This window comes from Haliaeetus leucocephalus, unplaced genomic scaffold, assembly GCF_000737465.1.
Source record: "Haliaeetus leucocephalus isolate CR32 unplaced genomic scaffold, Haliaeetus_leucocephalus-4.0 Scaffold145, whole genome shotgun sequence".
Classification (NCBI taxonomy): domain Eukaryota; kingdom Metazoa; phylum Chordata; class Aves; order Accipitriformes; family Accipitridae; genus Haliaeetus; species Haliaeetus leucocephalus.
The window spans coordinates 619,441-643,333 of record NW_010972581.1 but is presented as its reverse complement, the minus strand read 5'-3'; the positions used below and the strand labels follow the sequence as shown (position 1 = coordinate 643,333).

Genomic DNA, 23,893 nt, shown 5'->3' with positions numbered 1-23,893 from the left:
AAAAGGAGGAGTGCTAAAACCTAGAGACATTAAAAGTGTAAAGTCACAAAATTAATACAGAAAAAAAGAAATCCAATTGTAATTTTTTAAAGCCAATTCTGAAAGTCATCCATTACAATCTTCAATTACAACTAATTGAAAGGAATATGTAACTTCATTTTGTATTGAAATGTGCCATTTTCTGAAAGAATATTGTAGATAGATAGCATTGCTAAAGAATTTTCCTCTTTTTGGCAGAGAGATTTCTGTGGGTTTTGTCAGGAAAGTTTAAATCAGTTCTATCAGCAAAGCTGTTATTCTGCATGGATATGTAGTCATGGGTCAAATCCTGCAGTCCTTTTATGTTTTTTAATTACAACTAACTGGCTGTCATCTATCATAAACACCAGATGTAAAACACTAAATAGCCAGAAAAGGAGATTCTATTATAAAATACCATATCAGAAGCTATAATTCTAGCCATAGCAATAGAAGTAGTTTTAATTTACGTACTTCCAATTATGAGCTAGGAACATGATTTTTTTCTGATTACTATTATTTTAAAGAAAAAAGTTTCAAAGTTAAAAGTGTTTTTGTGAAACACTATACATACTGAAACATGCAATGCCCATACTATTGTGAAGCAAGAGAGATTCACACACTGTAGTTAACACCTACTAATTCTATAATCAATTCTAAGTAAAGCAAGCAAAGGGCATTTCTGCAGGGATTTTTATTGGCTTACCTTTGACTCTGCAGCTGCGTTCTGCTGTAATTAGCTGTTATGTCCCTCTTTATAAATGTGGCTGCTAATGCTCTGTATTGAGAAGTACTGCTAAATGTAAGCTAGTCCTTAGTCAGTGTCTCAGATATAAAATATGGGGCAGTGGGGAACAGCAGGAAAAATGCTTACCATATTTATGTTGCTAAAATATTGAAGTCTACGTACTGTTCCCCCTCTTTATATTCCATGTGACCCTATGAGAAAAACATCCCTGCAAAGCTTAGAGTGATTTCTCAAACTATGAGAATCAGAAGGGCCTGCTGACACTCTTCAGATTATTCAGTACTGTTGTTTACTGCAGCTGCAGATGTATACACTTAAATCAGGATATGTAACAAAGACAAGCGTTAAAAGAGGAAAAGAAAAGACATCTTCCAAATATTTTATTTGTATGTTTTAGAAACCTGTGAAAACAGATTCATGTTATTTTATTCTGTATGTTGCTGTTTTAAATTCATTGTCTGGGAACCTGCCAGAACAAGGTCTGAAAGGGAAAGGCTTTGAGTTTCCATGGGTAGGAAGTTCTCAAAAGAGCTACAAGAATTCAGACCACAGACCAGGTGCTGATGCAGATCTGAAGGGGTTGGCCATGTTTTATAGCAAATACCCCCAACAGGACTCATCTCTTTGCTTGATGGAGGCATTTTCCATAAAAGCTATAGTAGGGCCTGTTATATTGAGGCGAGGAAGGATGTTTCACTAGAAAAGGAGGCTTTTTCTATGCAGAGATTTTGATGAGGGCTAGTTTTACTGGTAGCAGTGAATATTCAGACAAGCGGTTGGTTGCTTTTCAAGTAACTCCTGAGCTTGGGAAGGGTGCAGACAGTAAGGTTCTGGGCGCACCACTGCCTACAGCTGCCACAACCTCCTGTCTCCACAGTACAGAATTATTGCTTTCGGCTGTAGAGCCTCATTGAGTGCGTGAACTTCTTCATATGAGTATTTTACTTGTCTTTGCTATACTTTATTAGAGCAGGAAAAGCTGAGAACTGCATGGCCAACCCCAGAGAAAAACACTGCCAAAACTGGGATCTTTAAGGGTCCCGAATTTACAAAAGCATATAATATTGCAAGGAGTTGTTTGAATGCTTTTCTGAATAGTGTTTGCCTGAAGAAGCCTAGACAAGTTACTGTCTCATCTTCTTGTTATGTTTCTAGAAACTGAATTGTATCTGACTTTCAAAGAGGCTGACCGTTTTGGTTACTGACCCATGATTACTCGGGAAAGTCAACACACAGCATTTCCAAGTGCAATGCTTACAGAGGACGGAAGAGAATATACATTTCCACGTGAGAATTTCTTACTGAGCCTCTGTCTCACTATATGGTTCTGTTCATTCAAACATCAGGTTCAGTAGTCTCAGCCATCCTTTGTCGCCTGCGCTTTCCCTTGGCTTAACCCACTTTGGCAGGGATTGTTTTTATTGTTTTTAATAGCTGTTGAGGTTAAGTTATTCAGGGCGCACAGTACTATCACAAAGTCTGCTTAGGATGTAATTCTTCAATGTTATAAAAATGGCAAGTTCCAGTCTAAGTACCTGTGTTTTTACACAATTATGAGTAGTAATAATGCTGATGATGTTTTCATGGCTCTCAGAAAGCTTTCTATAGGTAAACAGTACTAGGAGACTTCCTGGCCTAGAAACCGTAATAGATTATCACTAAATCCAGTCAAAGGACACAGGGCTATGGGCATGGAGATATATATATATATATATACACACAAATGCATAGCAGCCTTACTGTATGTTGCTAAATCGGGAGTTACTCCTATTCCATAGTCATTAATAAAACTTTATTTTTGTACGTACCAGAAAAGCAAGGGCAGCAAAAGAAACTTGTCTGTGGCCAAATGCTAGAAAACAGAACAAAATTATAAATTGCATTTTACAGTATGCACATAGTTTGCTATGGGTGAAATTAATCTAGTGCTGAGGAGCAGAAATACTTCTTTCCTGACAGGCTCTGCAGAAAGAATTGATATTATCACACACAATATGAAGACAATGCAAATAGTAACAACACTCTAGAAATGCCAGTCTCTTCACCACTGATCTCAAGGTAGTTTTCACCTAACTTCTTCTAGTATTTGTCAGCTTCACATATCCAAGTGCTTCATCAAAGCAGCTGGTGGTGTTAATTTCCTTGGAAAGGCATGAGGAGGGATGAAGTGAAGGTCATCAGCAGAACCAGGCCAGGAATCACAGGCCCTTGTATCCCATGAGCAGAGAACCCAAGATATAACCTATCCATTACTTTTTCCTTTTTTTTTTTTTTTTGGAGTGAGGCTTTACTATATAGCCATTGTCTGCTACACAGTCTCACCATGCAAGAAAAATATTTAGCCTTTAGAATTTTTACCTGCCCTTTGCCTGCCCTCTCCCTTTTTCCGTTGTCCCCAGATCACTGTAGTGCTGTGTCATGTTCATCTCCAAAGGTTTACAGTTCCCAAGTAAACCTTGGTTATAGTTGAGGGACACAAACCACGTGTATGTACCTCACTTCCCTGACCAAGTCTCACTGAACCTTTACTTTTGAGAACCCTTTTTCTCTGCTGGCACACGACTCCTCTGCGGTGCCAAGGGCATGCGCTGGTTTAATTTACACTCCTGCATAGCATTCTGCTTGCCTTTCCTTACCTGTCCCCAAACCAGCCATCTCTGGATATGGCTGCGGAGGTCACCCTCTCCTGCATTCAAATAAACCATCGATGTTTTACTGATCCAGCTAACTATGCCAGAGGGCTGGTGATCCCCAGCATTAGACCCATGTACCTATGACTGTCATTTTAAGGCAGAGACAAGCAATTAGAAGTACTTCTTCTGAATGCTTTCTCTGTTGGAAAGCTGTCTTGAACAAATGGTTTCCTCTATAAAGAAGCTGCAACTACTGATTTGATGGCCCAGACTGCTAAAAACTGTCTAGGGAGGTTTCAACATTGTTCACAGCATTACTGTTAAAGCCACACCAAATTTAACTGTCTTTCAATGAATCACATCATTTTGGAACAGAAATTTTGTACTATTTTGAAAGGAAAGCAAATACCATGTAGGAGAAATTTTTTTAAAAAATTAGTAATTTAACTGAGTGTAAATATAAAAGGCAAAGCAAACTCTTTGTTCCCAAAGCTCATAGATAAGTATAAGATGCAGAGAAAAAGAAAGATTAAGGTGTCACAAGAAAGTAAAGTAGCAGGAAACAAAACTTATGCCAATTATGCTCAAAAGAAGCAAAAGCTCGAAGAGTAAACAAGAAGAAAAAAAAACGTGAAGAAACAGCAGTGCAACAATAAAATATAATGAGAGGGAACAAAATGATGAATGAAATCTGGAAGCAAAAAGCATAGGATTTTTTTCATTATTATCAGCAGTATCTGCTTGACTTTTACTGGTTTCTCACCAAAAAAAAATTAAAAATCTTAATTTTCATGAAAAGGATGTATCTTTAGCAAATAAATATTTCCTCCAAGAAAATGCAGCCAGCTCTAGTTCTCTCCTGCATTCTTAATACAAATACTGTGAAGATGAGCAAAATATATCAATCTTTGTGTTTTCTCGGCTGGGCCAATATTTCCAGTTCATAAAACTGGACAGCGATTGACTGTCACTGAACAGGAACGTACATGCAGTGGCACAGCAGGAGTGCCTTCTGCACAACAGTCTTCCTTCTGACAGGGACTAAAGGCTAATCTCTGGCTAGATGAGTCATACGATCTCATGTGGGAGCCATCTATTGATTTTGGAGGTCTTAAGGTTGCATACCAAAAACTTTTTAAAACCAAGGTCAGTTTTGTGCTCTACTTATACATACATGGTGGCGTATATCGTGGATGGTTGATGTAGTATGCAATCCAGGAAGTGAATCCCCAGTAAAAGGCACAGCCCTGGAAGGGACAAAAGATACTTTTTTTTGTTAGAAAGGGTGATAAGCAAGTACAAACTGTAACTTTATAAATTCTGGTAAGTGCAAAACCCAGATGATCATTGAAAGACTTTGCAGTAGCTTCTTGAGACAGAATAGAGAACTTTTCAAGATGCTATGAAGCCACTAAAAAAAATATAGAAGGACACACAGTGTAGATTTTTTGGTCTGCGTTGAATGTGTTTTATGCCTGTTGTAGGAATTGACATTTGTTTTCTCCTTATTTGATTCTGTTGCTGAAGGGCACTTTTCTCTGAGTTGTACTATTAAAAGTCTAGGGCTGGTTAACACAGCTGAGCTGCTACTATACCTTAAACTCAGCATTTCCAGGCAAGACAGAGCTAGCCAAACAGAACACTAAACCAGCTGAGACAATGAAGAGTAAAACTGAGTAGGCCTGGTTTAACCCTGGCAAAAAAAAGGCACACCGTTCCTATAAAGATATTTGAGTCACACACTGCATCTACTGCCATGGATTCAGCCCCACTTCATCCTCTTGTTAAAAAGCAGCACCCCACCTGCCTTTGCTTGGTGACTGAAGCCGTGGGCTTGGGAAAGCCCAAACAGAGATAATGCAATCTTGTTCTCGCCCTTCGTAGGGGTCACTGCTCCCATCTTTGGTACAAGGCAAAAAAAAAACCCACCAGCCAAACAACCAAAACCACCCTGGAGACTGCATAAAGCCTTTCTACATGTCTAGGTTAAGGGTCCCATGCTCGGGAAGAGCAGTGTGCTGCGACTGGCTACAGCTCCATCCGATAAGTAGGGTCGCAAGTCAGGATTTGTCTTTTTAATCTTTTTATGCAATGCCATTGTGGTACACGAGGGAATAACAGTAACTGTTGGTCTAACTCCCACAAGCATGAATCACTTTGGAAATGGCACTCTGGTTCCAAAGCCGTTCAGCTTATATTCCTCTTCTTTTTTTTTCTTTTTTTTTTTTAAACACTCTGGATTGTAAAACAACATCTCTAGCTGCGCATCTCATTAGCTCCTTTCTGACTGGAATTGAGTCTAGCCCCCTATCATGGCCATACATTTGTCTTCTTCACTAAAATCTTAAATGTATTGCAAAGGGAGGGTCTTTACATCACACTGAATGGGATGGAGGGGGAGGGGTGATACAAAATGACAGAGATTGAGTATGTGAAATAAAAGAAAGGAGAGCCTATAAGTAATGACACACAGTTGAAATTTGGGAGGCTTTGGGAGACAGAAGACTTTAGGCCAGCTCAGTATCTTCCTGAGGCCTCCATCTATAGAAGGAGAATATATTTTTTTTTCCTCCTTGTAATTTGATTTTCGCTTCCTGATGCAAGGCCTGTCTCTTGCTCTGTATTTATATTGCACCGAGGAAGTGGAGTGTGATTTCTGTCAGCATTGCTAGATGTTGCAGCAGCATATCTCATAATAAAATAGCATTCAGTCTGAAAAATGTCCTGGACATGACAATCAGCCCCTTGGGTGGATGAGTCAAAGTGGACATTGACATGCAGGAGCTAAAATGGACATTGATTTCAATTCATGTCCTTGGGGACATGGCCCTGAAATTCTTCCTATATTTGTATTTTGACTAATCATAATTCCTGGAGCTAGAAAATAAATTAATTTTTTATTTTCCTATCTTCTCCCAAGGACTGCTTTGATATAAGGATATTCTCTCTTACACAAAATGATAAACATATTGTCACCTTTATCATATTTTTCAGAGGAGTGTGCCCTCCCGAAAACTTGTGAACAAATAACGTCTCCAGAAGATGTCTGATGTAGTGTAAACAATGGCAGAAGCAGGCCAAACTGGAAGAAAAAAAGAAAGGAAATTAAGGTAAGTGAAAGATTGCTTTTTATTACTTCACAGTTTAATGTCACAAAAGGAATAAGGACTAATATTGCAAAACTGCAGTCACACTGAAATCTTGGGATTTAAGATATTGTCTTAATTGAAGCATCTGGAACCAAAGATTAATAGAATCATTTTCAGTGTTATACAAAGTTGCTTTCATTTTGCAGGGAAGCAACTTATTTTTACTAGCCGTGAATTAAAAAGAGCTCCTTGAGCTCTGAATGTGATACATAGCCCTGACAAGACATTAAAACAGGACAGCTGTGTATACAAGCAGGCGCCTGCTGTGCTTTTCCAAAAGACATCTCCCACATTTTAAGGCCACCTTAATGCTCCTGTAGGATGTGCCTGACATTTAAAAACATTCTGAATCTCTTCTGAATGGTTTCCTCGTCCTTTGCCAACTCAAGTAGCTGCATGGAGGTAGTTTATATTTCATTTCCTTGTGGACGCAAAATGAGATTTTGTTGCAAAGTTAATCCATTCTGATGGCTTTTTTGTTACCCGTTATAAAGAAATGAGGTAATTGTTGTAGAAATTATTATACTGATTGTCTTTTGAGGAATATTATGAAACAATAATGGGCATTGCTGATTTGCTTCCGAGAATGAGTTGCAGCTCATAGAGATTGAGTTTCAGAAACAAATGTCAAGAGTGATTCCTGGTGTCATTTTATCTTGGTTACATTTACCATACTACCAGAGCCTGTCTCACTGCAAACCAATTACAAGACGTAAATAAAAACTGGTTTTCAGCATGCGAAATCTCAAATACTTTTATTATGCACCTTGTACAGTAGCCGGAGTCAAAGATTAAACAATTTCAAAGTAATTAAACCAGAGAGAGTTGAGCTAAGGAAATTTCAAACAATTAACAACTTCTCCAAATTCTAGAGCAAACTTCCAGCTTTGCTGGGAATTTTAAAATTAATTTGGCTAAGGATGGGGACCTCAGATGAACCCATTAAGGAGTGGTCACTGGAAGGATTCTGCACACCCCTTGCCCACTTGAAACAGGGTAAAAGCATTGCTGGCTCTTCTGTGCTTCCAGAAACTCTCTCCTTTTAAGTGTATGAGCAAGAGAAGGAAGGCAAGCCTCTTGCAGCTCTGGGTTTGAATTCAACTAGTCTGTGTTCTCATTCCCAGCTCCACTAACTCCCTTAATGTCTCTCCAAGTCTCTGTTCCTCCATCTGTAAATGGTATTATTACTCACTGTGTTTCTCTGCTGTATACCAGCTCCTCTGATTCTGCAATCATAGTGTGCAAAAAGTGCTGTGGAAAAGCTGTACAGTTCCTTGAGGCTACTAGTTCCCTGTGTGCCCTCCCACTCCCAGTGCTCCAACTTATGCAGCAAACAGGTTTTCCTTGATCATGCTCCACCCCTCTGCCAGGCACTAATCCCCCAGAATGGGGACAATCACACTGAAGAGAAGTTCCTTAACTGTGAAATTTCCCAGCCTGCCTGGTGCATTAACCACTATCCTGTGGAGGGGTATGGTTGGTGGTGGCAGTGCCTTCAGCCTCCCTGGCGTTATTGTGTACAGCTGCTTGCCACTTTCTTGTCTGTAACAGTTCTTAATCCCTCCTATTGATCAGGTCTGCTTTGCTTCTTCCAGAGTCCTTCAAAAGGCTTGGGAATGGCAGGGGCCGTCAAAGGTCGTTAAAAGCTATCTTGTTTGGCTGTCCTCTCTTCATTGCTTTTTGGCATGCTCTTGAGTTCTAGCAGACTAAGCAGGTTGCATTTCCTTGTGGTCAGCTCCTACTGTATTATATTAGAGCTGTTTAATTTTCCTTTTTAGCAGCACTGTTCCAGTGATGGAGAGAAGCAAAACTATCTGGTTTATACTTATATATGAGCTCCTCTGATTTGTTTCTGTACAGCTAGATACAACCTGTGCTCTTCACTGGTCTATAACAGTGGCTGAGCCCTTATTTTTGTTTGTCACTTAAGTGTTTTACTTCTTAAAAGTCTTTCAGAACTCAAATATGTTGCATATGGCCCTGGGGAACAATTACAGTTTGAAGAGGCTAGTTTCAAAAATCAGATTACCAGTTCTGAATTTCTATGGTGCTTATTTTGAATTTCTCAGTTGTTCTTGACCTGACTCATGACATGCAGACCTCTTGAAATTCCTCCTTGTGCTTAGGTGAGAGCCGGTGTGGGTGTAGTTATCTTCTGTGCTGGATGCTGATGCTACTTATCTTATGAGTGGGAATGCACTGTAAAGAGACTGGGAGCAGGACACCTGATGTCTTGTCCTCTCTTCTCTGTCGAGCATGACTTTGGGTTACTACCCACTGTGTTTATTATTTCACCTTCTGTTCAGGCTGTCTAGAGTGCAAACTATTTGGGGAAAATACTACATGTCCCATTGTGACCAAGTGCAGTGACCATTGCAACTGGGATCCCATTTTTGGTCAGGCTGCTAAAATGCCAAACCGCTATTGATAAGAACAAGCTGAAAGTCCCACTGACTCTGAGACCAGGCATGCAGCCTCACACCCCTTGTAACCTTCTCAGCCCTGGAAATGAGATCTCCATCCGTCCGGCTCCCCGTTCTCCAGGAAAACAGTTCACACAAGTGTCACTTACTGAACCACTGGGTGGCGGAAGTTCTTCGTACTTTCCACTTGATCATAAATAGTTGAAAGGCGAATGTAAAAGAGCAGATATATTAGAAGAGGCCCGGTGTATTCTGTTAGAAAAAACTAGAAATGAAAAAGAAAATAGCTGTATAGGAGTAGGAAATTGTACCAATAAAGGCATGAGAAAAAGAATGCCCCTATCCACAACACCTATTCATCCTTCAAATGCCATTTTGGCTTCATTTTGAGGACTTAAATGACACATGGGGGTTTTCTGCTGTCTCTTTAGCAAAGGAGTAAAATCCATCTAGGAAATGAGAGAGAGGTTTCTGTGCAGAACATTAGCCCCATCAGGAATGCTTCATGGAAGGTGGTCAAAATCACAGTTATCTCCCCTTTATACTTTTGGCTGTGCCATCAGATGCCTATTTGGAATCTAAATAACACTGAAAATCAAGGCCCAAAAGCTGAAGGCAGCTTGCTTTCTGCCAGTGTTTTTTGCAATTAAGTGATATATCAGTTGAAAGCCAACCAAGCATGATAGAAACAAACATAGCTTTGAATCCTGGTTGCTAGCAGAGTCATCTGGAAGGAGGGATCATTGCTTGGAATTTGGTGATGGGTGGAAGAGCAGGACCTGCCTGCCTGTTATATGGTGCTTTGAGCCTTTGTTCAGTGACCAAGTGGGACTCCTCCCTGTGCAGGCATCAGCAGAAGTAGCCTGTGGTGGGCAGATTGGACAAGTAAGTTACCCTGTAAAACAGAAAGAAATAATTTCATCTCCCCACTGCCACCCCTGCTAGCCACAGAGAGCAGAGAGGACATATGGGCACAGGGAGAGAAGGCAGAGTTATAGGACTGCCATGAGCCTCTCTCAGTTTTACATTCTGGCTTTGGTTTGGTACAGCCTGTATTGCCTTTTGTCAGGGCACACTCTTAAGCTACAAACAGCTGGAGGAAGTAAAACGTGGTTAAAGTGATGTGAGGTCTGAATTTCATCATCTGTCCCCACTGGAATGAATCTCAAAATAAAATGGAAATGGTGTGGTCCATGTTTACAAGGACCAGCAACTGGCAAATCATAATTCAAGTGCATAGTATTGCTTAAGGGATGAAGATTCATAACTAATGGTCCATTTGGCTTTCAGGTGGCTATTTGCACTGCTATAGAATTGTAATGGATAAATACCTGTGGCTTAAGAAAGCAACACTGAATTTAGACTGCCTTTCTCAAAAGTAGTATTTGGCAGGTAGTCTGAACCCCAGTGGGCTGTTCTTCTAATTCCTCTTCAGAAGAGCTTTGAAACAGAAAGGTTTTCCTGCAGAAATGTTCTGCAATTAGGTTTCCTTCATTTGGGTCCCCCAGTACCATTTCTTTTCCTCTACTACAGGTGGAAACTTTTTGAAATTTCACCCTTTCATAGCAGGACTGTCTCCAAAAGTAACAGACTTCAGCACTCGCTACCACAGAAATGTCAAATTCTCTTTTGTTCCACGTGACACCATGATTTCTGTGCTCCATTTAGACTCTGCATGGTCCCAAAAATGTGTGTGTGTGTGTATGAAAACATTTAATCAAAGAGTGTCTAAGAACCCACATTGCTGTGGAACACACCACAGCCCAAGGGCTTATTAGAGTTTTGTCCTAATAGCAGTTGTATGGGTCTCTTCCTAACTGTGAGCCCACTGTGTTAGGCACTCTGCAAACACTGTAAGAGACAGCCTCTGCTATTGAAAACTAATAGACTAAATATAGACAATGGTGGTATAGGAGACAGAGGTGCAGGTAATCTGGTCTGGGCAGGTCAGTATAAGAGATTGGAATGAGCTGCTTTCTTCAGTGTAGCTTTTTCTGTCAGCCATGAGTTGCACCACAAAATACACCCATAACTGCCAGCTTTTATCATCTGTTTGGCATGAGCATATTACAAAGCTGCCAGGCAAATTTTGGCAGGACTTAGCACCAAGTTGTGGTTACTTGTCACTGCACCAAGTGTTACCCCCTTCCCCCCTGGCTGATTTCAGATGCTGCAAGGAGAAGGAAAGCTTCAGGATTTAGTAAAAAAATCCAGTCTCTTTTTAACAACCAAAGCTACCAGCCATGTGATACCTGAATCCCTGTGACTGGGTGAGGACTTGTTTTTGATGTAGAAGGGGGGATGCAGAGCCTCCCATCAGAGCAATCAGAGAAGCATCTGAGAGCACCAACAGCAGCTCTTGCATTGGGGTTTGTGGAGGTGAGCAATATCAGCATGCTCGGGGTGCTTTACAAGCTGTGGACAAGGTCCCATCTTGTCTGTGTGTCAGTGACATCCGACACAAAGTGTTAATTGCCCATGTGGAGGCAGGCGGTCCAGGGTCAGCTGTGAGATTTGCAATCAAAGTAGGTATTGTCTGTCAGGCAGGACTGTATTTGCCTTTGTCATAAATGCATCACACTGCTGGAACATAATTAAGATCAGTAGCATCCTGTTTTAGAGGATGAGGTTCCATTTGCTGTAGCAGTTTTGGGGTATTTTTTACATTTTGGGTGAGTTTCAGTCTGCTTTCCTCTGTTGCATCTCCCATGCTGCAACCTCTGTTCTCCTTCTTTGGCCCACTGATTTTAAATTCAGCAGAAAGGAAAAGTGAGTTCCAGAAAGGCAGGCAGAGACACTCTGCTAAAAATCCCACAAGTTCAAGCAGGTGGAAGGGAAAGTAGTCTTAAATTAACAGAAAATTACAATTGGTTCTAACCATTGGCAATCAAAGGAAAGCACCATTCTTTTACTATTAAGTCTCAATGAATATATGCAATTAAGCCTGCCTAATGTCTTCATATTCATCCTATAGCTGACTACTTGCTGGGCTTGGGGAGTTATTAGTTGTGTTAAGGATCAGTTCAAGCTATCGTTTCTACAGATGCTCAAAAAACCTACAAAATTACTAAGATACTAGTTCAGGCTGACATATCTTGCAAAAATAATAGTCAAATTTTAAACAAAACCCTGAAAATGATAACATCATAGCTTGTAGTTTCTGGACAAAAGAAATACTATTTTGTAAAGAACAAAAAACTGATTATTTAAAACACAGAGCATTTTTCTTCTGTAGAAATGTAAAAAAATCCAATGTTTAGAAGAAAATTACTTCTTCTTTACCATCTTGTGGGCCTGCCTAGATTATTTTGATGTGTTTGGTGCAGCCAAGTATGGTGGTCCATAGTAAACACAAAGATCTTTTCCTGGAGGAGCATTACATCTCTATTACAATGTGCACAGCTCAACAGAATTTAACTGTTGAGCTCATCATTAACTCCCTGAAGAAAGAAAACAAGAGATTGCCCCTTTTTGCCCCACATCTGTACGCTCTTTTTTATATCTTGTACAATGTCCAGTTCTCTTACCTTCCTTCTCTCCTCTTCAGTGTCTGGCATTATATACTCCATATACCTCTTATTCTCGGTGCTGTTGTTGAATCAAACCTCTTCCAGACATGAGCACCATACAGGGTGCTAAACTCAAGTTTCTTTAACTGTCTTAATTATCAGATCCTTGGGGACCTGATTCAGTAATACCTAAACTGGAAACATTTACTACATAAACAACAAAACTGAGATCTGAAATATGTCAAAAGAGAGCTAAGGTAGGAGTCTCCATCATTCAAGAGATGATGAGACAAATAGGAAAACAATACAGGATAGCTAATTCACAAACCAGCAAGGCATCTCATCTTGCATGAGCCAGATTGTATCTGCTTCTTTTATCTCTGTTGAGATGATCATGCCAGTAACACCTTGTTGAACTGAGTAACAACCAGGTCAGGAATTACAATTCCATACCTTAAGAGGCAGAGGGTATATTTAGGGAGATAAGAATGCAGCAGAGGTGAAAGGAGCTCTTTAAAGTTATTTGAGGGAATGTGAGGTGAATTTTCTGGCTGGTAGGAGCAGCTGGCATAGTGCCTGACACCATCCCAACAGGTCTACTACAGGGAATGGAAAGGTTTTTGTTTTGAGTTAATAATACCATGTGTACTGGTTGGGAAAAGGCAGAAAAGGACAAAAGGAAGCTAGAAACAGAGGGTGTGGAGTGGAGAGAGTCTGAAAAAAGTCCAACAGAATCTTTATAAATGAACAGCCCACGGATTAGCAATCTTCACATGAGGGCATCAGCTAATTCCTCTCTGTAATGTTTACGACATGCCCTTTCTCTAATGTCACACAACACACCCTATCTTGTATCATGTTGCCTTTTGGCATAGTCTCACATTATCTCATGTATGACAAGCTGCAGAGCAGAGCTGAGGAAAGGCCATTTCCATACTGATCCCTTCCCGCAGTTCTTTCCATGCCATGTAGGGGCACTTTCCCAGTTCATCACTGCTGGTCATGATATTTTCTCTTCCACTGCCAATGGGATGTCTGGGTTCAAGCAGGGGAAGTGGAGGGTGTGGTATCAGGATAATACCTGCAACCAGGACAATGACTTTGGGTCATTGCCTGAAATTCTCAGCACAGCAAGAGCTACAAAATAGTTTAAGCACGTCCTGAGTAATTTTGATGGAAAAGCAGCTGCAGTATATAAATTATCTAATGGACAGAGCTTAGTTTCTCTGATAAATGTTAGACAAAGTCACTAGTTGCAGGTCTGAGCCACAGTCAGCCTGAAACAGTATGTACCGCATAAAGAGGAGGATCTACTGACACAAGACAGACAGACCATTACTATGTGCAAGGGTACAGAGCACAGCTGGGATTTCTGAGAAACCCAAGAGAAACAGGCAGTTGAACCCCCCCAAGTCCTCAAATCACATTAAACTTAGCATCTAACTACCTTGGACTCCTTTTACAATCCCAGCCCTAAGTACTCTTGAGCCAATGATCATTAAGAAACATTATTAATTTCTGGACTAATTTCTACTTCATATGCTTTTCTACCTCATTAAAGGCCATATAGTTACCTGGGGATGATAATGGCATAATTTTAGCAGCATCTCTAAATCTTCACTTTTTAAAAATTTTTGTATTTTCATGTTTGCAAAAATCCACAGCAGCAGTTTTGCATCAGGTAGTACAATTCTTAAGGGCTGCTTGAATAGTCAATGATTTTTGTTCCAGTTCTCATGGAACTGGCTAACCCATTCTACAAAACTTAAATAGAGCATGCAGGGGCACCTGAAACTTCCCTTGCCTAGGCAGATTTTTCAGTGACTCGGTGTCTAAGAGTATTTCAGGCTGCAGCTCAATATTTACTGCAAACACCTGAGATAGAGATGGATTTGCTGTAGGATTTTGTAGGCAAATTGCAGCTGACTCAGGCCAGCTTCAGGAGCTGGGGAGTGAACAGTGTGATGGGTGCTGTTTGTCCCTGAGCCAGGCCTGTGCTCCCTCTGTGGGAAAAGGGAGGTAAAATCCCAGCTTCCTCCTGTCTTTCTCCCAAGACTGAGCTGTCCGAAACCACTGGTTTGGCATCAGATCACTTCATACTTTGGTCAGGATTCTTCCCTGAGAGTATAAGCCTTTGCTTGTTTCTTATTCAAAATGGAAAATTACTGCAAATTAACAAATGCTTTTATACACACACATATATCCATGTTATATATGTTTGTACCTATACATATTCAGCAAAGCACTCGAGTTCTATTTGTAACCAAACACCAATGTGAATTCAGATTTGCTGCAAAATCTTTACAGGCCTTTGACAGCATTTTGAAATCTGCCATACAATGTGTATCATTTTAAAATGTATATCTATTGTCTGCTATGTAGATACATAAATGAAATAGTGCTTTTTAACACCTGGCTATTACTAATAACCTCAACTAGCTCTTGCACAGTGTATTTTATCTAGGAGCCTCAAAGCACTTTGCAAAGAGGAAAATACTGTTACTTTCTTGCCGCAGATCTGGAAACTGAGATACAGAGAAATTCAGTGACTTGTCAAGGTCACCAGACAAGGTGGGCAAAGAATGACGAAGGGGCACATGGTCCTCTCAAACACTGGTTCACTCTCTGGTTCACTTTCCTCTTTGTGCTCTCCTCACCCGCAGTATGGAGTTGGGCAAAAATTCCCCATACAAAATAATTTTGCCAGGCTTATGCATTCTAGAGGGACTAAAACTTCTCAACTTTGCGCAGATTGACAAATTGTCAACCTTTCTCGTTAATCTGAATACAAATAGGAAAGGGTCTACTTTTATTAGCACCTTACATCAAGTAGCATTTTGTTCCTTAAGTAGCAGGAAGGGTTTAACCATAAAGCTGTGTATAACTGAAAGAAACAGTTTGTTCTCTTTATGCTTACTGAATTCCCTCTACCTTCTTTTTGCACCTGAAGCAGTGAAAACTTAAGGGTATGACTATAAACACTTATGCATAGGTTCTTCAGCCTGTACTGTGCTCAAGAGCAACTAAAATGTTTACCCCTCAAAACTGATTTTCCTAGTACCTCCCTAACTCCCTTTGGCACCTGAAAAAATTGACACGCTGGCGTCGTTCATTGTGAGCTTGTGGCATTTGTTGCTGGGACCAAGAGAAATTATTGCAACACTGTTTGCCTTATTAGACACCGCGTCTGAGGAACCCCACTGCTGGGCAGTTTGAGAGGTCTCCCCTTATCAGTTGACTTCACGCTGCCACTGGGCAGTAACAAAGAGCCAAAAGTATATGTGGCCCAAGGAAAGGCACAAACAATATAAAACCATGGCAAGAAATCAGGCAAATGCAAGCTGTTCTCTCCTGATAACCCTGGAGGTGGAAAATTATTAGACTTAATTAAATGAAAAATAAGACCAATCTTGTGTGTGTAGTTTGCCTTTGTGAAAGGTTACAGTGTTTTGAAAGTTCATAGCATTTGACTGGGATCAGCTCAAGACTTGGCTAGCTGTACCAAGGTAGAGCAACACTTACTGTGTGTTCCAGCAGAAACCTCTGCCAAGTACAAACTGTTAGCTGTAAAATGAATGTGCTTTGTGTTACAAATAATTGTAGTTGGAAAAGGTGCTATAGAGGAAATAGTGACTTCTTTTTTTCCTGGAGATCATCTTCCATGACCAAATTATCTATTGATCCAAGAGGCTTAGCAATGAAAAACCATTTGGGGATTTCTCTCTCTTTGGCACTTTGTTGTAGTCGTTCTTAAGCCACCCACAGATTTACACAGAATCACACGTTCTGTTTATTTGGCACTGCTGCTAAATTCTTCTGGTACCCACAATTCCCTGAAAGTGTTATTTGATTTGTAGGGTCCTGTCCCACAGCTACTTGTGTTTGAATTGGCCACAAAATATGCAAGCTCTGATACGTATCTGCTGAGAAATATATTCAGTGACATTCTCCACTGATACATCCTACAGATCCTCAGCTCTCTCTCTTACCTCAATCTCAAATGCCTTCCTAGGCAACGATCATGTGAGTTTTCTTACATTTATCTTCATCACATTGGCCCACTAGTTTGTTGGGACTCCCAGCCCTCCCACTCCTTCAAATTCCTCAGATCCTGTCTTTTTTTCTTCTATTAAAATTGCCTGTACCACTACATCCCATCGAGAAGTTATAAACCCTTATTGAAGTGTCTTCTTCCATTCCCACATTAGGGAAAACATCTTAAGTTGTTCCCCATGGAAAGCCCAAAGCTGATCTCAGTATGGAGAAGGTGCAGAAAATGAGTTTGCAGCACTTTGGCTGCCTCTCCAAACCCATCAATACTCATAAATTGCTTCATATCACACTCATCCCACAGACTTCATGGGATTGTTCCACATTTACAGGACCAACTGAGTGAGCTCTGCCAGCCACAGTCCTCCCCTATTCACCACTCACCCACACCCACAGGACAGAAAAACTTTGGTACACATGCACTGTGAGAATAAGAGGAGAGAACCACACTGACCAAAACACTGCCTTCCCTCCCGAGAGAACAGGCACACCTCGCTATTCAGCACAGCATGCACTTCCCCACGCTATACACCTGCTATACATAACCACAAAGCTTCAGACATAGATCTCTTGGCTCCTTGTTCATTTTCCACAGTGCCTAACTTGGTGATAATTTTGCTTGCCAGCCAGAAAGGAACAGACCAATTAGTGAAAGTGTGGATTTTCAGATTTCAAAGATGTTCTTGGGTTTAAATAAGTATTAGTCTCTACATTTCTAAATTGAGCAGAATCTTTTTTTCATTGGAAAATTTGAAATGGAGCAGTTCTGCTGCCAGCCTCAGTATTTTAAGGCTCTCAGGAGTCAAAGTATTTAAGCAATCCCTAATTTTAAATCACAGTTACAAAAAATACTGTGTTTTAGGGTTAATCTTATGAAATTCACAGACTTGGAGGTAAGATATGTTTTTCACAGTTCTGTGCTGTTTTCTCAGTTATATTTTGATCCTTCTGGTAGCCTGCCTGGGTAGCAACTAGACAACAGAAGCTGATAAATCAGAAATTGCAATCACTGCTCAAATGAGGGAAGCTTTAACAGAAGTCTGAATTTGAGCAGGAAGAATGCTTTTTTTTTTTCCCTTTTGTCTACAGCAGCAGTATGCATTCTTAGAGGTAAAATACCAGCCACATTTCAAAAAGTCACATGCCACATTGCAATATGTAAAAAGAGGCCTCTGTCAAACGTGCTTAGGCCCAAAATTGGACAGAGATTAAAAATAAAACCCATCACTCCAGTGTTAGGAATTTCAAACATGCCTGGGGGTAAAATCTTTGCGGGACGCATACAGAAAAGATCTGTAAACTCAGCTCCCATTAGTATCTCTGCAGCATCAGTCAGAAAAACCTCAACTATCCCCTCCAGGTAGGGTAAAGGAATTGGTAAATCTTGTGCAGAAGTAAATTATGTGTTTCAGGTAATATTTGTTTTATAAAAAAGAAGGCAGAGTAGAGAGCGAGTTCCAACAAAATCCATGATACTAAGAAACAGGTTTTGGTTTCTCCCTGAATTGCTTTCTGGAAATGAGCTTTGAGGGCCTCCTTTCTTCTAAAAGAGCCAGCTGAGGTTGGATTTCTATCCACATTATCCCAGGAAAGGGCCTCACTCTCAAAAGACATTGACATGTATTTGCTCCAGTGGAGGAGAACTGCAAATCCCTCACCCCAGTTTGTCCTCCCTCAGAGCAAGCTAGTCTCTAGAACTTGTCGAAATCTGGTCAGACAATCTCAGAGCTGTAGTGTAACCTGAGCCCAGGGGATGTCTGGCCTTTCACAGCACAAAACACCAAAAATATTTTGGTCACTGTGTAACCATGTTTTAAGAAGACTGAGGATGAAAAGGAAACATCCTTCCTACAAGTGGCAGCCTTTGTCAGAGGGACCGAGTAGACAACAGGAGATGATAAACTCTTGAGCCACCACGGTAGAGTGTGACAAGAACTGTTAATCAGAGACTGTGCATGCTGCAAGAGGGAAGCTGAGGTTTCTTGGTTCAGAAATACGCTCCTAGATTTAGAGACCCAAACTGATTGTTTGGGAACAGACAACAGCATCATCTTTTATTTTACAACATGCCTGGAGAGAATACTGCTCCCAGGAGGTGGAGGTGGGTACCACTTTCCCCTTTTAAAAAACACAAGTCATTCTCTTGGTGTAAATCCCCAGCATTGGGGGTCTTAGTGTTCAAGTGGGCATCTCAAGTGTGATCTCCAATGAGGTGACAAAGTCCCAGAAGACCCACCTCCGTGCTTGGTTTTCCCCTAGACAGATCCATGCCCAATGCATCGACCTCTGGAGTACCAACATATCTCCACGTGCTTCTGTGTCTATTTTTGGAGTCCAGACCTGAATGTGGCCCTTTGTACCTCAGCTATCATTTTGCTGATAAGTATATTTTTATTCTATGCCTTGTTTATTTAAACGTCAACCCTTTAAATCAGAAGCATCCCTCACTGTGTGCATAAATCTGATAGAGCATCAAGGAGGATGGGAGAATGGGAGCTCTAAGCACAGTAAAAATGGCAGTAAAACTGTACATCCTGTGTACAAATGCATTCTTAATTGCTATTGTTAGAATACAATCTTCTATGAACTTTTTCTCTATTGCTATAGACTAGCTATAATATAAAAATCTCTTGACTGTTTAAATGACGTTGCTAGGAAGATTTCTCCTACTGCGAATGGAGACAATTTAGAATATGGAACAGAATAGGATAAGATGAATATTCAGAAACTCATGGAGTCAACTTTCTGCACACACAGATTAAATCATAAAAAAATGCCACTGCCTGCAGTATCAACGCCTAGTCATAACTGCACTATTTATAATGGGATATTAAGCTTTAGTTATGTTACTGTCTCAGGCTACATAAACCATGAGGAAAGGAGAGAATAAATAAGGTTCTTGCAGATTACTTAGTTGTAGCAAACAGGAAGCTGCACTACTCATAATTTTGCTTTGCAAGGAAATTCCATGGTCGAGAGGCAGTGGGATGGGTTGGGGGAGAAACAGGACCCCAACTAACATTAATCAACATGGCCCCAGTAGGCTATTAATCAGCATGGGAATCAGTGGGGTAGAGCCTCAGCCTTGGTAAACTTGCAGATCTCTACGGAAACGGGTAAGTCACACATGCAAACTGCTCTAACTCCACTGAAGTAAACTGCTTGTCACCACCTGGGGATTTGAGTCCTGTTGTCAGAACTGGGAAAGATAGATATAGGTCATGTTCTTGTTCACAGGGGCTAAAACCTGCCAGAGTTTGTGCTGCTAGGGGCTATCTGCTTCCCTGGAGAGAGAGAAATGCACATGAGCTTGAGCAGGTGAGATGGTATGTGACCTTACAGTACTGATCCAGCAGTTGATTCTTCCCAAAGTCAAGGGCAGTTCTGGCAGTAACATCCACCTTGAGTGTACTGTTTAACAGGTGAGGAGGTGTAAAATAGCATGTCCATTCTAAGTGTCATGTAGTAATGCTTCCTAGCCCATAGTGACCTATTGGAAAGAGGAACAGGTATTATCATCTGCAAGTTGCTTAATGACCTGACACTCACAAGCTCCGTCCATATAAGCCCAGCCAAGGAAGAACAGTGGCTTGTCAGTGGGTCTTGTAGTCACCCCAGGTGAGCAGGGTAGGATCTGTGGGCTGCCTGAGATAAGAATCTGATAATTTGGCCTACAGCCATGATGCCAGCTAGCAAAAACTCACTGGTTTCATTAAAGGAATTGCAAGCAATTGGCAGTTTGTTTTCCATTGCTATGTATAGTCTCATCATCACTTTTATGGCTTTCAGAAACTCTAGTTCTGCCTTACTCATGTTTCTCACTGCAGAAATTGGGAATCTCATTACCCAATATACAGATGTGGGCTGTGTGTTACTCCAGCTAATGCAGTATATGCAAAGTACAGCAAAAGCTACGTCAGTGAGACTATCAGTAGCAGTAAGACTACTTTCAGCTCTGCCACCTATGCCTGCCACAGGGCATTGGAAAGGTCTCTTCACCTTCCATTCCTTCCCTGTCCTTTCAAGCTCTTCTGCTGTCTTCTGTCTTTGGGCTGTGAAAGAATTGAATCTTTTTACTTCCTCCTTGCACAGATGAGCCTGCAAGGTTAGAGTTCCCCACAATACCATTTGGGTGGAACATATTGCCTCTCTCCCACCACCCTGACGTTCCAACAGCTGCTTACAGGAAAATAACTGAAGTCAAACTGAGACCAGAAGTAAAAACAGACCATGGTTCTACCTACAGCATAATACAGGTACTGTTGCTCGCGGTGAATGCTTTTGTTTTACAAAGAGATTCAGAAGTTTTGTGACTCCTGAGCCTGGCTGGGCATCTTCTGCCTGGAATCCTTGGCCTCACCACTCTCTCAGAACTGTTCATCGGGTGAACAGAGTGTAAGATATTTCTATCCAATAATTTTCCTGTATTAGTAACAGGATTACCAGAAATCCATTTTTTCTTTTTAATATCCTCCCACTTTCAAAGCTGAAGAGCCTTGCAGCAAATGAATGTATTTGGCTACAGGATCCTGCACAGGCTTATAAACCCTAGATAAGCTAAAACTGTTTTTAAAAATTGACTTTTTTTTCATCAGGCAATATTGTTATGTCCACCTTCTAATCTTTAATTGGGTGTCAGAGTTAGCACATTGATAACTTCGCTCACCATCCATTTAATTCTGCTTCAACTGCTGATAAAGTAATTACACCATTTGACATAGGGAAGGACAGGCTGAGTAAGTTGGAGTAATTTGATGCTAAAACACATTGTACATTAAGATATATCATGTTGATTGTTACAAGGACATACTTACTGTGGTCCAACCAACCTGCTGACCCAGGTCTGTAAAATACAGTGTAATGATAGAGGAAACAGCAAGGCTTTGAATGTTAATGGAATCCTTCAAATAGGGCCCATCTGTAATAACAAAAGGGGAGGAGGAAATGGCATGAACAAGAGTCATCCTCTCAGAGGCTCAGCATAACACGTAGGCTGCCCTGCTAATGCTCGAGGTGTAGGCCCAACTTGTATTCTGATTTATTTTGGTGACTTGGTACTTATTCTCCAGGTTAGCAACTTAAAGCGTTTCTATGAGAGCTGTTCTCTTCTCGTTTTAACAAAAGCATTAGGCTGACATGACCCTGGGTGGCAATGCATAGCAGTTGTTATGGTGCTATCTCTGTTAATCTAGACCATTAGAGATATGCCATGCAATCACACAGACAATTTCAAAGAGCGCTTTTTATTCTGTCTTGCAAGACTACTGGGAAAGGTGATGTTATGCAGTGTCTCCCTCACTGATATCTTTTGCTGAAGCGTTTTTATTCTCAGACTATTTTACAATAGGTGGCACCATCACGATGAACACAACTTCTTTGGCAAAGGCCCACAGTCCAAGATTTCTTTGTAAGCTGTCTGACCTAAGCAGACCAGGTATATCTGAGCATTATATTACTTTTCACAGTATTCTGAGGCATCTGCTTCCAGTCCTGATGGGCCTAGACTGTATAGGCAGAGACATAAAATGGCAGTATCTGGTTCTCTTTTTTTTTTATAGAGGCAGTGAGCTGGATATTAGGAAACCCCAACAGCCACTGGCATGGGGTGTTTCCATGGCTGCAACACTTCTTTTCTCTTTTCTACTTTATGTATTGTGTCTCCCTTTCAATATATGTTTGTTGACTGTTTAAGTCAGTGAGGGTGCTAAATTCCACTAGGTGCTGAGCCCTCATTTTCTAGGGTTCTGCAGTGCTACATGTCCACAGACCAAATGCCACACAGCCCGTGGCAGCTTCATCTCTCGCTGCCATGTCCACCAAGAACTGGTGTACTGGCACAAAAAAAAGAGGCTGCCTCCTGCAGCCAGTTGCATCTTCTGATAAGACTGTGAGCAAGTATTAAAATGGATAATGCAGTGAGTGAGGAAAGTGAGTGAATGTTTTTAAAACTGCCTTGTTTTCATTATTTGATCATATACTGTATTCTGAAACATTTTTATTCAGTGGTTATGAAAACCATTAGATTCCTTTATTAATGAGAAAGCTAATAAGTTAATAATTGATAACATTAATGAAAAAGTGCTAACAGTTCACCCAATAACACATATGGAGAGAGCAATACTGTTAGGAAGAGAACTTGCCAGAGGATTAGTAATATGTTAGGCGACTGTATTCAACCATACGAATACTTACTGCGTTCTAGTTGCAGGCCAACACGCGAAGGGTACCACTGGGGACCTGTTCAAATCACAAAGCACGGTTGTTAATTTCATGGTGGAGGATCTAAATTTCTCTTTCTGTTAGTATTGTTTTTAGCTGATAGATACAAATGTGAGATTGAAAAAAAAATCCTCTCTTTCAGTCTCAGCTATACAAGGAGAATACAAGAGAGCTAGCAGGAGCACACAATACACACATTAAAACAGAGATCCCTTCTCCCCACTTGAGTATTGCAAGGGTCAATCTCAATGCTGAATTTCTCCATCAGCGCATGAAAAATGGGCGTGTGCACGCACCACTGAGAAGTATAAAGAGGATGATGTTTATTACTATATTTGCTGAAACTCTATACTAAATGTGTCAGTCTTGCCCCTCCCTCCAAAATGATGCTTCTTCTACAGTCTGGTCCAAAGGGTTTGTTTTTTACCATCTAGGAATATAAAACCTGACTAGGGATGTGCAGCTAGCACTAGTTCTTAATCACGGATTAAGCAAATGGAGACACAAAAAGCAGAGGCACCTGCGTAGCTAATACTGTGTAACGTATGATTTCCATGATACCCATCAACTTAAGGATGTTCCCTAGAAGCAGATTTTTAAACGCTCTAGTTTAAAGGTTCCTCCTAAATGCACAATAGCAGCTGACAGTTGTTATTAGTTGCCCTTTGATGATTCTGGACAGAGACTTGTCAGTTTGTTCAAACAGGTACGGGTCTCCAGCTGCATTTGTTTCTCTCAGTGTCAGGGCAAGTGAGCAACTGCCAGAGAAAGACTGCAAAAGAGATCATGGCTGTTCAACTTGTTAACTTGTCCAGCTCCTTGTAGTGTCTATATGCAGAAGGTTGTGCCCCTGCAGCTGTGCTGGCTGACTGGACAATACAAGCACTCTTCCATTGCATCACAAAGACACAGAACTTCGCTTAACCCCACACACGCACTTTGGTTTGCTGTTGAAGGGTTTTAGGGCTGACCTGGAGCAGTCTGGGGAGACCTTACACAATCCATGGTGTCAACTGAGATTTGGGGGCAGCAAAGTCTGACAGAGGGAACAGCTGCGCTATCACCACCCCCAGCCATTTCTACCGCATTTGTCTTTATTTCCTTTGACACACCTTAGGACAGCTGATAGCCTGAAAGAGATTTG

General features: G+C 40.9%; 1 protein-coding gene across 1 annotated transcript in view; it reads right to left on the bottom strand.

Moving 5' to 3' along the window:
- TECRL (trans-2,3-enoyl-CoA reductase-like) overlaps positions 1 to 23,893 on the bottom strand; it is a 65,232-nt gene that overhangs the window by 5,574 nt on the left and 35,765 nt on the right. Inside the window, exons 3-8 of the mRNA XM_010561457.1 lie at positions 22,723 to 22,767; positions 21,345 to 21,448; positions 9,121 to 9,236; positions 6,376 to 6,481; positions 4,574 to 4,646; positions 2,575 to 2,618 (exon numbers count right to left, since the gene is read on the bottom strand). Coding sequence (XP_010559759.1) covers positions 2,575 to 2,618; positions 4,574 to 4,646; positions 6,376 to 6,481; positions 9,121 to 9,236; positions 21,345 to 21,448; positions 22,723 to 22,767 — 488 coding nt within the window. The remainder of the gene's footprint in view (positions 1 to 2,574; positions 2,619 to 4,573; positions 4,647 to 6,375; positions 6,482 to 9,120; positions 9,237 to 21,344; positions 21,449 to 22,722; positions 22,768 to 23,893) is intronic.